General features: G+C 45.5%; 1 protein-coding gene across 1 annotated transcript; it reads left to right on the plus strand.

Annotated features, from left to right (window-relative positions):
• The first annotated feature begins 934 nt into the window (after nucleotides 1-934).
• On the plus strand, nucleotides 935-12,646 carry LOC102065830 (cytochrome P450 3A9-like). Its single transcript, XM_005487406.2, has 13 exons — nucleotides 935-1,081; nucleotides 3,629-3,722; nucleotides 4,961-5,013; nucleotides 6,117-6,216; nucleotides 6,758-6,871; nucleotides 7,148-7,236; nucleotides 7,877-8,025; nucleotides 8,879-9,006; nucleotides 9,668-9,752; nucleotides 10,096-10,256; nucleotides 10,688-10,914; nucleotides 11,730-11,892; nucleotides 12,037-12,646. Exons 1-13 carry the CDS (start codon nucleotides 1,011-1,013, stop codon nucleotides 12,127-12,129), a joined length of 1,527 nt encoding a protein of 508 aa, XP_005487463.2. The 5' UTR covers nucleotides 935-1,010; the 3' UTR covers nucleotides 12,130-12,646.
• The last annotated feature ends 8,701 nt before the right edge of the window (nucleotides 12,647-21,347 follow it).

The following is a 21,347-nucleotide window of genomic DNA, read 5'->3' on the forward strand; positions in this document are numbered from 1 at the left end:
TGATGTGCCAAAAAATAAAACACCCACACAACTTGTCCCAATGCAGACAGTAAACTCCCTTCTGAAGGCAGCAGCTCTGCTAATATGAAGGGAATTGCTCATTTTAGAATTCTGAATAAAGCTCTAAAATTGCTATTAGTGCACACCAATGCAAACCATAGAACTTCCTGCCCTGGCTTGATCCCCACTAACAAACGCCATCCAAAGAGCTCAGTTTTCTCCACACCATAATCTCCCCATAGCACATCCACACCTGCTCTTGCTTTTCAGCACCATCCTTACAGGAGAGCCTCTACAAAATTTGTGTTTTCCCTTTTCCTCAGCTGTGGCAGAAGGGTGGGTGGCACTTCAACTGTTTACAGCTGTGGAGTGACAACATTTCTCTTACATAACACCTGGCCACAGGCCAGCAAACAAGGTGGACTGGACTTCAAGAGCCTTCAGAGGGGACAAATTCCTGCCTTAGTTAGAAGCTGCTTCTGACTCACCGCAGGCAGCACTTGCACTTCACAACACAGAGAGAGAGAGAGATTTCAAACAAAATCTTAAATTCTGTCAAAGTTGATTCATCTGCTAGAAAAGCTCTTGTCACACAATATGTGAATAACCTTTTCCCTTTTCTTTCCCTTTTGTAAACCAACCCTGACACCTGCTATGGGATTTACCTTTTCATTGTAACCTGTTTTTATTTAGTTTGGTGTAGGAGCCCAGGGGCATGAGTCAATGGGAAGGCAGTTATTACAACAGGGAAACCAGCTGAAATGTTTGGCAACACATGCATTAAATAACTTGAACCTTAGACAGTTCAGCCTATCACATGAATGGTGTTTTTCAGATTAGCAGACTTTTCTACCTTTACCTTCCACTCCTCCTCCTCTGTCACAGAAGGAGGGCCCCTAAATCATATGACTGGATAAAAAGGATTGCACAGTGTGAAACACTCCTATTTCCTACTGACGAGGGACAAGCACATCAAGGCAGAACTCAGAGCCAATCAGAGAAGAGCTGAAATGAACCTTCTGCCTTCTTTCTCTACAGAAACATGGGCCTTTATACTTCTTTTCGTGGTCCTCCTGCTAGTGTGAGTAAAATATTCTTTATTGATACTCTGCTCCTGCCATTTCTCTCTTTTTGCCATTGCTCACTTTCATACAACTAACCTGCTGAAGAGTAGATGTGATTTTCACTTTTCCAGCATCTAACCAGGCTCTGGGATGTAGCAGAGAAGTCTAAAGACTGAACATGCGTGTGATCTTGCTCCAAGGTTTGGAGTATTCCCATCCAGTTATGATATTATTGCTCAGCATCAAAGAAATAATTGGATAATAACAATGCCAGGTACTGGTTACCATCAGGGTGCTGGTTTCAGTCAGGGTCCTGATCCATCAGGTGATTTTTCACAGATATCCAGCTGTGCCTTCCTGGCTGAGGCTGCTCTGCAGGCAAGCCAGTAGAATATGATCCTCCTGCACAGCTGGAGAGCAGCAGAAAGGCACCAGGAGAAGAATATCTGTAGGATCAGTTTTTACCCCTGACTTCTTCCATGGTGCCCAGCTAAGATTCTCCGCAGGGGCACCTGGACCAGGAGGGGTCCTTTGCAGAGGTTTGATTTCCATCCCATGTTCCTCCTCACATTGGGGAAGGAGTGGAGCACAGAGCAATGTCAGCCACCTGCTCCTGGCTTTCCAGACAAAATCCCACAGCAGAAATGTACCCCCAGTGCTTCAGGGCAACCCTGCTAATGAGGAAATGCTGTCCTTGGCTTTGCTGGTGCCATTCAGCACTGCAGCAGGGCAGGACTGGTTAAAAACCCCTGACTGACCTGGTGCACATGAGCATGGCCCATTTGTCTGTCCTGGCAATGCTCCAGCCACAGCAGCTCAGCAAGCTCAGAGTTTTAGCCATATTTTTCAAAATTTTCCTGTGATTTGGATCACTGAAAAGCCTGCTTGGGGCTGGCTCTTACAAAATACCAAAAAAACTAAAACCAAAACAAACCTCAAACCAAACCATCAAAACCAAAAAGGCCACCCTGAATCTTGATCCAAGCTCTCCTACTTCAGTAACTCTGTGGCTACCTAAAATTGTTGGTTACCAGACTTGTGCCTTCTGCAGGCACCTGTAATTCTGTTGTGGCAAAAGGGACTAAACCCAGATCTCTGTGCTCTGATATCAGAGCTAAAATAGAAATTTCACTGCCCATTGACACAGAGAGGTTGTTTAGATGCTTCTTGTCCAGCTGGGGCAACACTGTTCCAGTTCACACATGAGGGAACTTCGGGCATTTCTGATTCACACCCATAGTAGGAAGAAGTAGTGATTATTCTTTGGCTTTACACTGAATGGTCCTTTTCAGTCTGCAGAAAACCCTGGCACATTTTACTTGTAGGAATGTTAGACTACATTTTCCAGGCCATGTTTCAAGTGGTCCAAGCCTGTTTTCCTACAGTACTTCTGGGCTTTGTAACCAGCCCAGCCTGACATTTCTTGGTCCTCCCGCAACCTTGGCTACCTATAAACATTACAAATGAAAATCCACAATCATTTGATTCCTAGCACTGAATTAACCTTTGACAAAAAATAGTTAAACATTGACAGACTGTATTCTGTGAATCCTTTCTTCACCTGAACACACCTAGCTCCTCATTTTTCACCTGTCCTGTTTGGACCATAAGTTAGGATCTGCATTTTTTGCTCAGGCAGAAGCTGTGCTGGGGAGCACTGATCTCATTTGGGGTCCCCAGAATTGAAAAAAAACCCCACTGGTAATTGTAAGGGAGACCCTCCCTATGATTTAACCTAGATTTTGGCTTTTCAAATAAGTGTCCTCAAGATCCTGTCTGAGCAACTGCTGCCTCTTGACCTGAAGAGGATCTCTGATAACATCCCCCTGCCAAACCTTCCCTGCTTTACTTCCCTTCTGCAATGAACTGCTCACTTGGGAAGCTGTAGCTACTAACTAAAACCAAATATTTTGAGGAGCTCTTTCAACACAGCCAAAGACGAGCTTCAAAGGGCTGCAGCCCAGGCCCTTGTTGAGAAAGAGAAAGCCCCAAGGTAGGAGCAATAACTTCAGAGCTGCCAGGAAGGGTGCTTCAGAGGAAAGAAATTTGCAAGGCTGTCAATAAAATCTAAAGAGAAAACCATCAAGACTAGGCTTCCACTGAGCTAATGCTGGACTAAGGGAAGGAGAACAATTACTGAAATTGAAGTACAGTTTGATGAAAGCCCTCTTTGGGACATAATTCCTGGCATTGCTTTGATTTCTCTTCAATACAAACATGTAAGCTTGGTGTTCCTTCTTCCAGCTGTGTTTTCTGCCTGTCCTTTAGTAGACAATGAGCCCCTTTTAGGACTTTTGCTCAAGATTTCCAGATGCTGTCTCCACAGGTGGTCTGGTGGAAACAATTGCTTTCACACCAAAAGGATCCCTCTGAAGCTCTGTGTGAGCCTTACCATGGTTATTAAGTAGTTTTTTACAGAGCAGTTTTCACTTGCTTTCTTTCCACCACTTGGTCCAACCTCCTCTCCCTCATATCCCAAGGGATGCTGCTAAAGTCTCCATGTTTAGGAGAGCTCACAGTCCCAATGCCACGGTGATGTAACACTGCTCTTTTCTGTCCCACAGATATGGGATCTGGCCATTTGGTCTGTTCAAGAAGTTGGGCATTCCCGGGCCAAGACCTCTGCCTTTCGTTGGGACATCCCTGGAATATCGCAAAGTGAGTGCCTGAAGCTGCCTTTGCTGGCACAGCTGTAGCTGAACAGATACAGAATGCTGATAAGTTATCTCCAAATGCCAGCTCCTCTGTCACGCAGGGCCTGTGCAGAGGTGTGAGGGGTTTGCAGGGGAGGCATTCACAGAAGTGACGCAAAGCTTCTGTGTAAGGGACAATCTGTTTGTACCACTGGAAAACTGTACACACCTCTAGGAAAAACACATGCTAAAGACAAAAGAAACCCGGGAACTCTCTCTTTTCTGGTCAGCAAAGAGGTAACAGGGGCTGGGCCTGGTTGGGTGGCCCCGGCTGCAGGCCGAGTCCCATTCCTGTGGTGCTGGGCAGGTGAGGGGAGTGTGTGTGGGGCTGAAGCCAGGCCAGGCCATGGCTGTGATTTCTGACATCTTGCTGCTACTGGGCCCTGCCTGGCTGCCTCCCCAGGGCCCAGCCACGTCTGCCAGCCTCAGGAGCAGCCCAGGGCTGGGCCAGCTCGGCCAAGATTCTACCACCATTGAGATTTGCCCAAAACAACTGGGCCAGGGAGAGGAGAAGCCTTCAGCCCCCTCAGGCAGAGTTCCCACCACAAACTACTGGGCCCAGCCAGCTCAAGTGATCATCTGCAGGTGCTGGGCAAGATATTAACCCTCTCAGTGCTTCAATCCTCCCTCGAGTGAGAGAAAGGAACAAAATGCAGGCAGTGTACAGGAGCAACATAAAGACACCAAAGTCAGTGAGGAAGTACCAGATGGGAGGGATGAGGAGATGTCTTGATCTTAGGGCTGAAATCCTCCTGTAAAGCTATGGAGGAAGATTCTTTTTCCCTGTAATGCATGAAAGTATGGAGAGATGGAAGTGTTCAAATTGTAGATATTGAGCAAAGGGCTCCACGCTAAAGTAAGTGGATGTTAAAGTAGCTGTGATCCCATGAGAACTTCGAACAGAGAAGAGAAGAGTGATGAAGATCCTGTGCCCCCAGGAATAGGATGATTTCAGAGATAGATAATGAGAACCTTTGCCTTGAACAGCTCATCTCTAAAACAGTATCCCAGAAGTTGACATGGCACATAAACACAGCTGTGGGAAAAGCTTGTGGAAAATGGGAGGGATTTAATGACTGCAGATTTCCCCTGGTGGCTGCTGTTTGTGGAAGTTAAAAGCCACAAGAGAACTGTTTTCTTGTGGAGAGACCTCCGCAACATTAACAAGAGGGACCAATACAATTTTTTAATTGCTTTCCACAGGGTTTCCTGGAATTTGACACAGAATGTTTCAAGAAATACGGGAAAATCTGGGGGTGAGTATGAACCACTGATCTCTTCTGAGAGTAAAACTAGAATCTGCTCAAATGCGAGAAAAGGTTCATTAGGAAAGCTCCCTTTTCTCCACCTGCAGCCCTGACAGTCCCAACAGGATGAGGGCAGCAGTGACAGGGCTCTGCTGGTGTCTTACTTGGAGCCAGGTGACACAGACCTGTGTCACTGTCACATCATACAGAAACTATTTTGACCGGTGCTGTGAAAAGCAGTTTAAATCTGGATATCAATAGGCCCTCACCTGCCCCTAACAAAATCATCAGCAGAACTATTTACTTCAGTGTGATCTGGAACTGGGAGGTTGGGTTCCTCTGGTTTACCAACAGCAGAGGAATGTGAGTGACTCTCTTTGGAGCTGATCCAAGGAATTCCTTCTGCTGCTGATCCCCACCTGCTGCAGCAGGAGCTGCTGCACTAATGGCTCTTCTGTTCTATACACCTCCTCCCATAGCTTTCGTCACTGTTGTTATAACTTAGGCTACAACCATGCATATCCTGCATGATGCATCCACCAGTCCCTACAGCAGCTTTAAGAAATGGAGTCTGGAAAATGTATGTTTGCAGAAATGGGTAGAGAGCACAGATCAGCTAAATCTACATCTGTTCCAGGAAAGCCTTCAGAACTGGCAGCTTAAAAAGACAAAAACAAGGACGGAGTTTCATCTCCAAGGATGTCTCAGTGTTGTCAGCCCAAGTCTCCAGACACCCAGCTCAAGAGCCTGAAAGGGGTCGAACAAGTTTCCTTCTAATACTGTAATGTGTTTAAGTGCCTGGAAAAACACAGAGAGTCAGGGGAGGAAGTGAAGACACTTGCTTCATTTAGTATCTGGTCCTTTGAGCAACTGAGCCCTGCTCATTTCCCAGTGAATTTGGAGAGTGTTTATCCCCCTTTACCTTTTCCAAAACCAGATGGGAAAAGGTCTGGGAGTCCTTTTCCATCTCCACTTTCTACAATTCTGTACTCAGGCAACAGAGCAACAAGGCTGCTGATGGAAGAACATTTGTTCAACACATGGGCATCAGCCAATTCTTACACTTCAATTATCTGGGTTTATTTACGTGGTTCCTCTTCTCCCCCCACCAGGATTTACGATGGCAGACAACCCACTCTGGCTGTCACAGACCCCCAGATCATCAAATCTGTGTTGGTTAAAGATTGTTACACCACCTTCACCAACCGCAGGGTAAGAGCACAATTGCTTTGATTGACCACAGAGTCCAGAAAAGTGCAGGAGGACAGAGGCATGCCAAGCATGCTTTGGGAACCAGTGGCTGCACTTCAGGGATTGCTGTACACAACCACTGCACGTCACTGTTCCCCTGCCTTACAGCCTGAACTGCTCACAGGGGCTGGCAGAGGGAGCAGACCAAGTCTGTTCTCACACCTATTATATATATTTACGTATATATGGATGGATTTGGGTTTGTGGGAGCATGCAGGAATCTGTAATGGTGCACATGTGCCACCAGCTGGGATGCAGGGATGGGACATAGTGGGTACACACAGACATGCAGGTGTTGGACTTGTTCTGGGGCTGGAGATGGCACCTCACAGCTGGTTTAGTGCAGGAAAGGAGTTTATTTATGGATGTGTGCCTTAAGAGAGGCAGCTGCCTGCATCAATGCCATGGAAGAGCCCAGGCAGGGGCTTGTTTGCCACACTGCCATCCCTGCAAGGAGGCTGCTCTCTTTTCTGGGGTTAACTCTTCCTGTTTTCCCCTGCAGCGCACGGACCTGGCCGGGGTACTGATCAACGCTGTCTCATTAGCTGAAGATGACCATTGGAAAAGGCTCCGTACTGTGCTCTCTCCAACCTTCACCAGTGGGAAACTAAAGGAGGTAAACCAGAGGGGCAGGTACAGACTAAATCAGAGTCAATAAGCAGTGTTTTCAGGCTGAGATTATCACAGGGGTCCGATTTCTTTAGTCAGAGCCTGGCAACTAAGCTGGCCTGTTTGATTAATGCCTAACTGAAACCAGAAAACTCTTAAAATAAAGCCTGAGCAGAGAGATCTTATTTGTAAATATTCATGACACTCCCTGTAGTCTCCATGAGCCTGTGTAAAGAAGTCAAATGTATTGTCCTGAAGTGACCACGCCTGGTTTGTGTTACAGATGTTCCCTATAATGAAGCACTATGGGGAAGCTTTGGTGAAGAATGTTCAAAAGCAAGTGAAAGAGAACAGCTCAATATCTGTAAAGGAGTAAGTAGAGGCTAAGAGCAGCAGGCAGAGCAAACCTTGTTAAAAGTGCTGTGGTTCATTGGCTACCAGCAATGCAGATCTTTCTCTGGGTCAGCCAGGGCTCTGAAAGGAGGAACGGGATTTACTGAAAGCCTGACTGGAAATTTAAAAGGGGAAAATTAAATTTGGATGTTAGAAAACTTCCCAGGGGTAGATAGGAAGGAAAATACTCCAGCACAGCTTTGTGAATCCAGAGATCCAAGATGTCCCATCGCAAGCTTGGAACAGGGGGCTGTGCTGGGTGGAACTGGACCACTCCCAGGGCTTGTTTTTGGCAAGGTGTGCTGCCACCCCTCCTCAAGAGGTTAAATGCTAAATTTCACATGCTGTCCTGCCACCAACCCATTCCATATTGTTGTAAAATCCTTGAAAAAGCTGTCTGACTTCAAAACCTGCGCAGGCTGGAAACAAAAGCTCTCTAAAAATCTATCCCCTTCTCTAGAAGTGCTGTTCAGTGCCACATAGCCAATTTTCTCTTCAAACCTAAGGCAGGAGGTCTTCTAAGACTTTATATTTGAATGTCACTTAGACATGAGGAAAAAAATACATTCATTCAGTCCAAATATTTAACCACAGTCTATGTTTTTCTACTTTTCATCAGCATCTTTGGGAGCTACAGCATGGATGTGGTCACCAGCACTTCCTTTGGTGTGAACATTGACTCTATGAACAACCCTAAGGACCCCTTTGTCAGAGAGATGAAGAAACTGGTCAAGTTTGACTTTTTTAACCCAGTCTTCATCTTGTCATGTAAGTGACTCCAAGTTTTACTTGGATAACTTCCCTTGCTAGAAAGTCCTACTGTCCCTTGTCTCATCATTTCCTCCTTATGACCTTCATGTTGAAATCCTGGGGATGAGATGGGTAAAAGCTTCCTCCACATTTGGCATCCCCAGTGCAAGAAACTTATGAACCACCCAGAAATATCCAGTTAAGTGCTGGGAAATTATTTAAAGGTTGAAAAGCAAGTGAGGCTTGAGGAGAGCACTGCTATCTGAAATGCATTTTCTGGAAGTGAGTGCTTAGTGGGGACTGTAATTAGATGCAATTTCCTCCAGTGCAATAGCTTAGCAGCAATGGACCTTAAATTAATGTCAGATACCTTGCTGAAACCCAGGGAAAGTTTGGATCTGTCCACAGAGGAGGTTCTGGTGCTGTAGATTTCATGAAACTATAGAGAATATCAAGATCCAGTTTCTATGAGGAAGGAAAAGCTTTGAAAGGGACTTGAAAATGTTTGCATGTTCACAGCAAGGCAGTGAACAGCTCAGCCTGAACAAAGAACTCAGAATTTTTAGTATTTCTCTTGTGAGCCACATGCCTGTTGTGTCCAGAAGTAACCTGTCCTTAGAAAACAGAGCCTTAGAAATAGGAGGTGGAATATGCCTTGGTCTTCTCTTAAATGAATGATTATACCCAGCTTGGTTGTGCCCATGTGACACAAAAACTATTCCAAGGGAATGGAACAGAGGAATGGAATGGAAAAAAGGGAAAAAAGTCCATTTAAATAAATTAAAAAAGGAAATAAATTCCCAGTAGCATCCACAGCTATCAGGAGGGGTTTATTTAAAGAGTGCAATCTAATTTTCTATTTGTTTTTCAGTTGCTTTCCCATTCCTTATTCCTATCATGGCCAAAATGAACATAAACATCTTCCCCAGTGATGCTGTAGATTTTTTTATGAGATCCCTTGCCAAAATTAAGCAGGATCGTGAAAAGGAGGCTCACAAGGTGAGTGGGAATTTAAGAGCGATTGTGGCAGAAAGCACACTGAAGTGAGATATAATTAGGGGGATGATATCAAAGGTGAAGCCAAAGTACAATGACTCAACAAAACCCTGAGCCTACTCAAGTGTAAACACTTCATTTTAATACTGTCAGAAAAGCCCCACCTGACCCGTCCTGGCAGAGAATCAGGGGGACTTTGTACATCCGTGATCTGAAGCTAAATCCAGATAAAGGCTCAGCAGAATTGGACTAACCTCAGTCTGCAGCACTTGTAATGAGAGAGTGAGAGACTCCCTGAAGAAGATTAGGCAGAGGAGGAGCAAGTGCAGAGTAAGCAGCACATGAATAGCAAAATCACCTTTAGGGTTGTGCCTTCCCCTCTTACTTTTCAAAATCTGCAGCTTGCTTCCTGACCAAATTCTGCCTTTTAGAGTTTGGATCCCTTTACCCAAATTCATTCAAGACACTGCTCTTCCACCCAATGGCTTAATGGACAGTACAGACAGGTTTCCAAAATAAAAAGCAAGTGTTACATTTTTCAATAAGGAAGTAGTGTGCATTTTGGGGATGCCTTGAGTCTAAAACTTGTGCTTAGGCTATGAAATCTGCCTATCTAAGCCCTCCAAGAAAGCTGTCACCAAAGAGACTCTGCTTTCCCTCCCAGGGCAGGGTAGATTTCCTGCAGCTGATGATTGAATCCCAGCGCTCAGCCAGCCACGACAACAAAGAAGGAAATAACTCATATAAAGGTAACAACAGCCAAATCCTCATCATGGGCATGGAGCTGTAGGAAAGAGGAGAATATGGGGAGGTGTTTGTGTCACCATCATCTTCACCAACCAGCTCCAGATGGAGCTCTGTCTCCTGGTGCCAGCACCAGGTACTAAGATCCCAGGAGCAGGACTGCTTGTCAGTTATTTATGCCCAGGAAATCACCTGCCTCCTCTATCAAATGGATTTTTCCAGGCAGGTAGAGCAGTTATTAATGCCTTATCAGAAAACAACTGCAACAAACCTGCCTCAACACCACCTGCTGCTGCCTGCTCCTTGCTGAGACCATCAGCCAACACTGCTTTTCTCATCTCCCCACAGCCCTGACCGACATAGAGGTCCTGGCCCAGGCATTCATCTTCATCTTTGCTGGGTATGAACCCACCAGCAACACCTTAGGTTTCCTGGCCTACGAGCTGGCCATGCACCCTGATGTGCAGGAGAAGGTGCTGCAGGAGATCGACACAGTCCTGCCCAACAAGGTAAGGGAGGACCCTGAGTGATGGGGAGGACTCTGACCCTGCAGGCCTCCTGGTTCAGTCAGGGCAATGAGACATCTTTAGCTCCTAAACACCGTGGATTTTCCAAGAGATCTGGCAGACACACTCTCAGACAACTCAGCCCTGCAGTGGGGTTTTCTTTTGGCAGCTGGAACCTTCCAGCCACCCCAACTGCTCAAACCCATTTGCCACACTCTGCAGAAGAGGATGTGGATTTCCAAGCATTTCCATGACTCAGAGGTGGAAAAATGAAACCAATTGCTCAATTTCTACCTTGCATTTTGTTCTTCAGTGAGTCTGAGTCAAATCTGGGGCATGTGGGGGTTGGGGATACTCTGATTCCTACAGCCATTTTAGGAGAATCTAGTTCTGATGCCAGCATACCTGGTCACCTTCCTCATGTGGTCCTGCAGGCTCCTCTCACGTACGAAACAATTATGAAATTGGAATATCTTGACATGACAGTGAATGAAACCCTCAGGGTCTATCCCCTCGGGGGGCGGATTGAGAGAACCTGCAAGAAAGACGTGGAGATAAATGGAGTGACCATTCCCAAAGGAGTCGTGGTCACAATCCCACCCTACGTCCTGCACCGCGACCCCGAGTACTGGCCCAACCCAGACGAGTTCAGGCCAGAAAGGTACAAAAAGCTTAATGAAAGGGAAGAAATATCACACTGCTTTTTCCTCAGTAATTAAGCATTAATCTCTGATTAGCTTCCTAATGGTGTTCTTCCTATCTTTTTACAAACAATAAGGATGAGAAATTGCAGGCTCGTGGGAATGTCATTTTAAAAGGAAATTGAGCTTTGGGCTTAAAGCAGGGTTTCAAACAACATAATCTTCTTGGGAGAATATCACTGCTACCTCACAGGATCTTGTACCCAGTTTTTAAGCTGCCTGAGAGAGGGGAAATTTGGAGGTTTTGTAACTGCTGGCCATCCTCTGTATAATCCTTCTTGTTGAACCTGTCCCCCTCATACAAGCTTCTACTAAATATGCCATACTTGATCCTTCCAGAATTGCTTTCCCTCCTTGTTTTCAAGGATAACCTTCTCTAGCTGGTTATTTTTGTAATTGATATCTGCTTCTCAGTCCCAGAGAAACTGAAGCCATAGGCTGCTTTTACCAAAACAACTTCTGGTTCTTCTCTCTCTAAATACCACAGACAGGAAATATCTGTCTCTGTGGGAGTGGATGTTGCCTGGATTTTCACCTTGCTTCCTATTTCCACTAATCTGGATGGAGAGAATTAAAATCAAACCCTCAAGTGGGACCCCACCCTGTCCCTGACAAGGGCTTGGTCACAGCACTCACTTTTGGGGGTAGACTGAGACACTTCAGGAAAAACCCAAACCAGGCCCTGCAGGGCAGCAGTGAGAGATCCCAGGATAAATTGGATGTGTAGGTTTTGTGGTTTTGCTGCCTTCATTTCTTTTCCCCAACCATCCTCCAGGTTCAGTAAGGAGAACAAGGAGTCCATAGACCCATACACATACCTGCCCTTTGGGGCCGGGCCCAGGAACTGCATTGGGATGAGGTTTGCTCTCCTGATTCTGAAAGTTGCCATCGTCTCCCTGCTGCAGCATTTCACCTTCCAGACCTGCAAAGAGACTCAGGTGAGGGGCACGTGGTGGGAGCTGGGTGCCAATGCCAGACATTTCACATTTCCAGGCACTGCAGATCCAGCTGTGCCTGAACCTCTCATCCCTGCATGTTTAACTTATCCATCTCCACCTGTGCTTTCCCTCTCATTGTTGCAGATCCCAATCAAGCTGAGTTCAGTGGGGCTCCTAACACCAGAGCACCCAATTATTCTGAAATTGGTGCCCCGGACCGAGCCTGCCAAGAACTGAAATCCAGCCACAGCCCTCAACACACAGGGACTGCCATGCTAACAAAGGGATCACATATCTCAGGAAATCTCTCCTACACATACAGACACAGAAGAACAGCTCCAGTTAATTCTGGAAGCAATTACTACATATTTACTAATAAACATAACTGTCAGAAACGTGACATGGATCACTGGGCAGTGACAATACACAGTCCCCTTAATTTTGATTGCAAAACAAGAATAAATCCAAATGAGAATCTGATCATCGACTTCAAAAGGGACTTCTCCATCTGGAGGGAAGGAATTACTGCCACATCCAAAAAAGCACAAGGTGTGATGGGAATTCCAGCTGCCAGACCTCACTGGGCAGGGACGGGTGCTGTTCTTCTAGGTGTATTGATGCTTGAAATTTCATGTATTCTGATTGAGACGACTGATGTGGACTACACATCCTAGTTACCAACCCTCTCCTGTGCCATGTGTTAATTAAACTAAAGTGTGTACAAATACTGTCATTAAAAATGTTTGAGAGCTGCTCTGTGTTGTGTATAGTGGCTGATCACTTCCTATTTAAAACCCGTATTCAGCCTCAACCCTTGAAATCATCCATGTACATTGCTTTCCACTTAATTTAATGAATCTGATCCTTCATTTAACACCATCAAACCCTCCCATTTGTACAGTAGTTTGCAAACACTCCAGCTCCCACCTCTTACTTTGATTAAGAGGGTGCCTTCAGTTCAGCCCTGGCCAACCCTTTCCCATGCTGGAGTGACAGAGGATGGATTAGAGAGAGCAGCAGCTCCCAGGAGGAGAGGACAGCCCTGCAGGAGGGCCAGTGCTCCTGGAGGAACGGCCTGCACACAGCCTGGAGCTGAGCCTTTGCTCCCAGAGCCATGGATGAGGTTTAGTCATTGCTTGTGGTGGGGTTTTAGGTGCTTTGAGCTGCTCCTGTCATCAACAGGATGCCCTGATCCAATGGCTCATGCCATCCCTGGCCATTTAAAATATGGCCATTCCCATATTAAGGGAATATCCAAAAGCAGGTGGGAGGTTCTCCCAAATCCAGGTTTCCCACCTCAGTAAATTGTGCTGGTCTTGACGCCTACCAACCAAAAGAGACAGTAGTGAAATGGGAAAGGTTTCTACAAGAGCTGTGGGATTCACATTCTCTGAACCTGAGAGAAGCAGAGAAAAGAATGATGAAAACAATTCCTGTCTCATTTGCTGCTGCTGTGTTGTGCCAAAGTAGAATGCAAAATGGAGATTGTTTACCCACAGTGATGTGTTTTGTTTCCTTGGCCTATCAGGGCCAAGTGTGTGTCCAGACTGTTGGTCAGGAGACAGTCACAGGATTTTGTTCAGTTTAGTTCTTGTTCAGTTTCAGTTTTGATGTAGTATAATGTAGCGCAATATAGTATAGAATGATATAGTATAATGAAGTAATTAATTTGCCTTCTGATATCATGGAGTCCTCCTCATCATTCCTCCTGCAAATCAGGTGAAATTTCACTGATGAAGAGCTGCAAATCAAATCAAGTCACCCTGTAACTTTCTCCTGGCACCCTTCATGCCAAGGCATTATTTACTGGATCATGGTCTGTAATTTTCTCCCGTGGCAATGTGCTTTTCTCTTTAGTCTAGCACAAAACTTGCACAAAACTGCGACATGCCCCAAATGCTGTCATCCCACATAGCACAAATTTATTCAACAGTTCAGGTCCATTTTTTACCAATGAATATTCAGCAGTTTGGGAGTGGACATGCAACAGCACAGTGAATTCCTCATCCCTGGAAATCCCCAAATCAAAGCTGTCCATTTTTCTGGAAGATACAGCGACATTCACCAGGCTCTAATTCAAGAGTAAGCAGCTTGTGCTGTCCCAAAAGGCAGATAAAACAATTATAGTGCTCCCTTCTGATTCATCATCTGTGATAGACTGTTTGGGCTGTGCTGTGTACACAGCAAGGCTCTGAGGAGTGCTGCCAATGAGGCCCTGCCTCAGTTTAATCTGTTGCCCATCTCTTACCAGGGGTTAGAAACCATCCCTAGAAGAGCTGGGCCTGTCTGACTGGCTGTGATGCTGCTGTGGCTCTGATGGGCAGAAGGCAAAGCATGGACAAATCAGTTTAAAAAAGGCATTTTTCTGTAGAAAACCCAGTGCCAGGCAAAACTAACTCAGGTTCAAAGAAAGAGAAAGAAAGGGGAAACTATCATGAAAGCAGCACATCACTTACATGCCAGAGAGCTGCTTTGAAGTGATGAGAAATCATTCTGGTACCTGGTGAGCAAACCCAGGGGTCTTTGCCAGAAGAACAAAGGGTTAATCCAGCCACACCCCAAGCCTGGCAGCTCCTTCCCTGCACGGGGCTCTCTGGGAATGAAGTCATTAAGTGCAACTGTACAGATCATTCTTCCAAATGTGAAAAATGTGACTAATTTTCCGGCTTCAGCCAATTATGACCTGCCAGGACTATCATAACAGCCCATAAATAATCTGTAACAAAATCATGGTAATGAGTCTTCTAGAAGAAAATTAGATCCTCCGTGTCTTAACTCCATAAAAATACTCTGCTTTTAAGGGCTGCCTCCATCATTCCCAGCACTTCCCATTGCTTTGCTGGTCACCCCTCAGAAGTGACTTGGCCAGGAGTCTGCTGGTCCTGAGCATCCATCAGATTTCACTGGTTTGGCTGTTTCCACTTTAAATCAGGCATAGCATTGTTTAACTCACCCCTTGAACCATTTTTGCTGATAAAACATTTATTTTATCTGGACTCCTTGCTGATTCATAAAATCAAAGAATCTTTATAGTTGGAAAAGGCCCCTAAGATCATCAAACCCAGCCATTAACTCACTACCATGCTCACCACTGAATCATATAAACCATGTCCCCAGGTGCCACAAACACTTTCTTTGAACGCTTCCAGGGATGGAGATTCCCTCACTGCCCTGGGCAGCCTGTGCCAGTGCTTGAGCACTGTTCTACACACTCTTGGCAGGCCTGGTACGTGGAATTGTCCCAAAATAGCTGGGTCTCATCAGAGGAAAGCAAACAGTGTAAGGTGGAAATTAATTGTGGGGACACTTCTGTTTCTCCTCTCCACCTAGGTCCTCCCAAAGCCCAAGTAAGAAGGAAAAAAGAAAGTAGGAAATTTTTGTTTTTCATAACTTTAAATCACATAGAGTTTTCTCAAAGGCTTTACAACCTTGTCTCAGAGAAGTTCTTTTCACATCACTGCAGTGTAACAGACTCACACCCAGGGAAACACCAGCATCACTCAGAATTCCTGTAAATATGCAGAAATATATTCCCCTTAACACAGGAAGGACCTTTCCACAGGAGGTTTGTATCCCATGGGATGAGAACTGTTATTGCATCAGTCCTGGTGAAAGACAAAAGGTAGTTTTAAGTGGGGAGATTTGTTTTCTGTTTTCCAGTTAACTACAGCAGAGTCATCCTCACTCCTAACTTGCCTAAATGTTGCAATGCTTCCAGTTGACTGCAATGACCAAATGGATGTTATGAAAAACAGATTTCCTGCTAACAGTGAGGGAAAGTTTCATGTGCTTCACACAGCTATGAGATATTTCAGTTATGAGATATTTCAACACCAGGCTGAGCCCTGACAGAGAGAAGAATGGTCTGACTATTAGCAAACTAAGTGTCCCTAAAGCATTGAAGCCTTTTGCAATTCTGCTGTGCCTTTAAAGTGAAGAATGAAACATTTCCAGGCATATTTCACCTGAAAGGAAGAACAGGCAGCATGGCTCCTTTTACCTCTACAGAGGAACAGTTTCTCTGGCACCAGGAGCCTGCAAGTCAAGGGACACAAGTGGAAAAGGCAGCACAAGCAGGGCTGGGATTGATTTCATTCCCTTCTTCCTCTCTCCATCTCCCTGGTAGAAGTAACAAGCCAGCTTAGGGAATTACCAGATAGATTGGGAACATGGAAAACCTGTGGCTGAATTTATGCAACGACATCACTTTTCTGTGCTGTAATGGAGAGAATTAGACATATTGAATTGCTCACCACACAGATATGGAATTTTGAAAGCCCTTACTATTGCACAAATGTTGACAGGATATTTTATTTACTGCATCATTAAAGGTTAAAGAGACTCGTTCTCTGGAGGATTCATTTTTTCAGCTCTTAATATCAATTAAAGCTAATTTCGGCTCTAACCAATGATTAACATAAAATATGGAAAAAGCTCTAACTGAGCATTTCTGTTCATTGCTCCAATTCTCTGGTATTGCTGGGGCACTTTATAGGTAGTGATGCAGCTCTGCATCACCCATGACACAGATGATTTTCCTCTCCAAGGCTTTTTTTTGTTTTGTTCATGAAAATGTTGCAAATATGCTCAAAATGCCTTTAATGATTTGGAACAAAATTCTTATTTAACCATTTCATAGCAGATGATCAGGGGTGTTCTCCATGGGCTTCCCTACATGGCTGGGTACAATGTCTGGATACAAATGTACCTTGTTCCAGGACCTGCAGCTTCCATATCCTTCATATATATAATAAATTAGCCCACTCTGAGGTACTTGTGCAGCCACAAGTTTGCAAATGGAGTGGGGAAGACTCTATAACTGTTCAAGGGAAAATGAAACCTTGCCTGCCACTTATGAGCTGAAGCCAGACCAGCACAGCTGGATGCATTTACCCATCTTCACTTGACAAAATACTGATTCCATGCACACAGCACAGAGAGCCCAGGAAAATAAGCTACAATTCATCTGCTGGACAGAATCAGAGGTTTGTGCAGCCCAGCTGAGGGTGCCACACCACAGCTCCCCCATCCTGGGGATGTCCAGCTGGTTTTGCTTTGAAATTGGAGGTAGTAAAAACAGAAAAGACTTTTGGAAAACTGAGCACAAAGACAAACCCCCGGCATGGCCAGCACAGTCTTGCACTAATTTGCCACAAGCTTGTCTAACCTTTTCAGGACTTGTCTACTTGTATCCTAATTTTAGGCTATTTATTGTTAACAAGCACTAATCTGGGATCAATCAGCATGCAAAGGTCACAGCAGAAGGCAGAGGGAAGGCAGGGAGTGGTGCAGATGCTCTGAGGAAGGTCAGCTGCTGCCATTCAGGCTGCTCTCGGGGGTAACCACACATCAATCACCCCAAGCAGCCTGAGCCACATCCAGGGCAGCCAGCACATGCCTGGAGCTCCCAGTGACTGTAACAAGCTCCAGTGGAAATCTGCAGGGTGCACAAGTGGGAAAAATGCATTTAGAGATGCTCCTTGCCAAGAAAGGGAGAGTTTCCCATGCTAGCTTCTGTGCCCAGGGCTCTCCACTGAGCTCCAGGCGTCTCAGACAGGCCTCTGAACTGACCACTCTCATTTTTCCTCAACTTTGCAAGACTGCAAGTGGCTTCCTCCTTCCCCCTCCTGCATTTTCATGCTTAGCTTTCAGTGACTGGAATTCATTCGGCTGGGAGGAAGTGAAACTGCTCTCCTAAGTGGAAGAGCCACCTAATAAAGTTTTAATGGAAGATATCATTTCTAATCTTTACATTACATTAAAAGCCAGTCGGGAAATGAAAGCCCAGGAGGGTTAGGAGTGTTGGAAACACTCAGCAAGGCAGCCTTATCTTCAGGGAGTTCACAGAGTAAGTGTTGCCCTAAGGAACAGAATTTGCAGCAAGCACAGAGCTGGGGCTGTTACAGACTTGGCAGCCACGTGCAGATAAATGTAGATAAATTTCTATTTGTGTGCATATCCACACACCTAAAGGGCAGAAGGATATCTTAGCCTTTGGACAGACTCCCCAAATCCAGGTGAGATATCTACCTGGGAGTGCCTGAGGTGATAAGCTTGGAGCCCAGGCCATGGCATGGAGCATTCACCTGCTCTGCACCACCAAGGTGCTCATTTAAACACCAAAAGCACTGCCATCTTCAGGAGATTTTTTTGGTGATTTACACAAAATTGGTCAATTTGGGCTCTTCAATAACCCACAACCTGAATTTAAGAAACCTTCCCACCACCAGTTCCTTGCTGTGCTGAACATCCACACAACACCAGTAGGAGCAGTTACAGAAATCTGGTTCAATAGCAGAACTGAGCAGTTCTCAGGCTCACTGGGAGGGACTGAAACATTCAAACACATATCAGAAAGACAATTTCAATGGGGCAAAAGAGTACCATGCATTTTTGAAAAACTGGCCTTCCAGTTTAAAAATTTTTAATTTTTTTTAGCTAGAAATTTTGGTTGGCTGAGAGGAACCACATTCAGTGACCAATGTTCCTTCTCCCAGGTAACAAGTGGTAGGTCAAGAGAAAACAGCATCAAGTTGCTCCAGAGGAGGTTTAAGGTGGATATTAGTGAAAATGTCTTCATGGAAAGTATTGTCAAACATTGCATCAGCCTGTTCAGGGAAGTGATGGATTCACCGTCCCTGGAAATGTTGGAAAATTTTGTAGATGTGGCACTTGGGGACACAGTTCAGTGTGGGCTTGACCTTAGAGGCCTTTTCCAACCAAATCAATTTGTGATTCTGTAACCACCACCAAAACACATTCAAGAGCTGTTTAAAACTCGCAAAAGCCAAACTTCAGAAAATGCCAGAGCATAAACCTTCTCGGGGACCCAGCAGGCCCCAAGGTGGCAGCAATGAAGTTTCTGCAACAAGAACTGAGAGCTTCCAAAGCCAGGAAGGACCTGCCAGGGTGTCCAAGCAGCAGCTGCCCCAGGGAAGTGCTCAGACCCTCAGCTGGGCTGACCCTGCTCCAAGGACAGCGAGAACAATGAGAAATTAAATTGCACTGTCACAAACCCCAGCACACAACAGCTTCTGGCACTGCTTTGGTTTGTTTATTACAAAGCCACGTTGGCTTTGTGTTGGCTTTTCTGCCTTCTCTCTGCTTGCTGGCAGCAGCTCCAGAGGAAATCTTTGGAATTTTGCTAAAAGTTTCAGATATTGGTTTTCTTTGCAGCACCTGCTCCTTTGTAAGGAGTTAGAAGCTCCCTGCAGGCTCCCTCCCTAAACACACACCACAGCTGCACAGCTCATTATTTGCCACATTTATTATATAATCTCCAAAACGTTGGAGGTTTAAACCTTCTTGTCTCTTGCCCATGTCTGAGCTGGCTCCCAGGCGGGTTTGAGCACCAGCAGCTGGCCCTGCTGGGCTGCTCTGCCCCAGGGGAACTTTGCTGCTCTCCAAATCACCCCTGGAGCCACAAGGAAGGAAAACAAACCCATGGATCAGCCTCTCCTCACTGCTGAAAGAGCAATGCAGGGAAGAATCAGGCAAGTGGCCTCAGCTGGACACCTGTCTGTGTGATCCACATGCGCTTCCATCCCAGCCTCATCCCCAAAGCCCTGAGCTTTCCCTGACAAAAACCTGCTGAAATCATCCATTTGAGTATTCATCTTTCACCTGTAATTTCATTTCAAATCCATTTTTTCATAGGGGTTGCTGGACTTCAACCAAAATTGCTTTCAGAGACCTGGGAAATGTGAGAGGGGCTGTTTTCCATGGCAAACTTCACCTCACTGCAGCCCTGAAGTGCAGCCCCCACCTCAGAACCAGGGCTGAGCCCTGGGGAGGGTCTGGAATCAGGACTGCACATCACAGACCTGTTAGCCTGGCCTGCCAGGTGAGAACCCAAAAATGCTCAACTTTGATGGCTCCCACCAAAAACCAGTGAGTAAAAAAAATCTGGGCTTGGGATAAGTGGGATCTTAAATTTTTTATCATTCAGGTGGTTTCTCAATGAAAGTTCTGTGGAATACAGTGGGTACAACTGATGCTGAGATGGGAAGAGGGAGCAGCAGCTGAGCCAGGAGAAAGGATCTGAAGCTTCAAACACACCACAGGCAGTGGGTGGGCTTTTTGAATAAGGAGAAAATTCATTAACTCTGTGTCAAAGATCACACAGAATTTAACGAAAATCTTAAGTAAAAGATGCCAAGTGTTTCTGAGGAGGCCTCCTGGATCTTTCCTTGAAGATCTGCAAAGAAATGTGAAGGAAATGCTCCACTTTCAGCACCATACTGTGAAATTAAATGTTATCCTGCTACACATTCTTTTTTTATAGCCCACTTTCTATTTTTATTCCTGTTCTGCTGTGGAAGTGTTTGCTAATAATATATGATAGGATGCTTTGTCATGAAAAAACCTTGTATCATTTATCTGTTCCCGAAAAAAGAAATTCTCAGTACAAATCTAATAAGGGAAAAAATCCTATTCTAGCTCCTGTTGGAGGGAAGGGATTGATTTATGGAGAGAGATGAAAAGCACTAAGTATGTATTGCTTGGCAAAATGAGGAATTGTAGAGAACTGTCTTTATGCATTTGAAGGGTGTAAACATCAAAGAGGCAGAAGAGCTATTTAAAGCATTAGGAAGAGGCACATCTAGGAGACAAGAGCTGAAATTAAATGAACATCCTTAACTTAAAAATCATACTTCTGCCTGCAAATCTATTTCCTGGTATTATTACTTGCAGCACTCTAATGAGTATAAATGAAGCTTATAGAAAAAAAACCACCTAATCTATTTTTCATATCTGATCTTCATAGCAGATCTTCCTGGAATGTTTATAAAGCCCAGATCTGGCAGCTAATCCAGAAATTCTGGGAGAAGAGCATCCTTTAAGCCCCCTTCTCCACCTTCCAAATGTTGATGAGTACCATGGGTCACTTCCCACCCCTGTGCCCTCTGATTGCAGCCTGTGTGGTCAGCCTGGGATCAGACTCATGGGAGCTGAGTTTAACAGCTTTTACTGCAGCCAAAGCATAATTCTGACTGTTAACAACCCTTCTGAGAAACAAGAGCATCCTCACTCACACCCTGCAGGAAACCCATCACTGATCCTGCAGGATGCCCAAACCTGGCTGCTTGGAATTCACTTAATTGCCCACAGACCTGAGCTGGAGCATCAGGGGAGGAAAAGCTCTCTAGGAAATCAGAGCCTCTCTCTCCTCCAGGCTTTGCAGGACACTCCAAAAACTCCAGAGTCTCATGTGCCTGACAGCCCACAGACACCTCAAGGACAGAGTTTTGCTCTCCCACCTCAAGGATGAAGTTTTGCAGTAAGGAGAGCCCAAGAACAGAGTTTTGCTCTCCTTTCCAGCAGACTTTGGGAGCCCCCCGTGCCCATCTGGGTTGGGATGGCAGCACAGCCATGCCAGGCTCCAGCTGAGCTGGCCTCAGCCTGGCAGGGGTCTGCACATCCATATGGATGTGCCTGGGTAATTGGAAATGGGA

The sequence above is a fragment of the Zonotrichia albicollis genome, chromosome 16 (genome assembly GCF_047830755.1).
Source record: "Zonotrichia albicollis isolate bZonAlb1 chromosome 16, bZonAlb1.hap1, whole genome shotgun sequence".
Lineage (NCBI taxonomy): Eukaryota > Metazoa > Chordata > Aves > Passeriformes > Passerellidae > Zonotrichia > Zonotrichia albicollis.

What these genes read in the sequence shown, in the direction of transcription:
- LOC102065830 (XM_005487406.2), top strand. Translation starts at nt 1,011, where the DNA reads ATGAACCTTCTGCCTTCTTTCTCTACAGAAACATGGGCCTTTATACTT. An exon ending in CATCCCTGGAATATCGCAAA is followed by an intron (nt 3,723 to 4,960) that starts GTGAGTGCCTGA and finishes TGCTTTCCACAG; the next exon opens with GGTTTCCTGGAATTTGACAC. An exon ending in ACACAGTCCTGCCCAACAAG is followed by an intron (nt 10,257 to 10,687) that starts GTAAGGGAGGAC and finishes GTGGTCCTGCAG; the next exon opens with GCTCCTCTCACGTACGAAAC.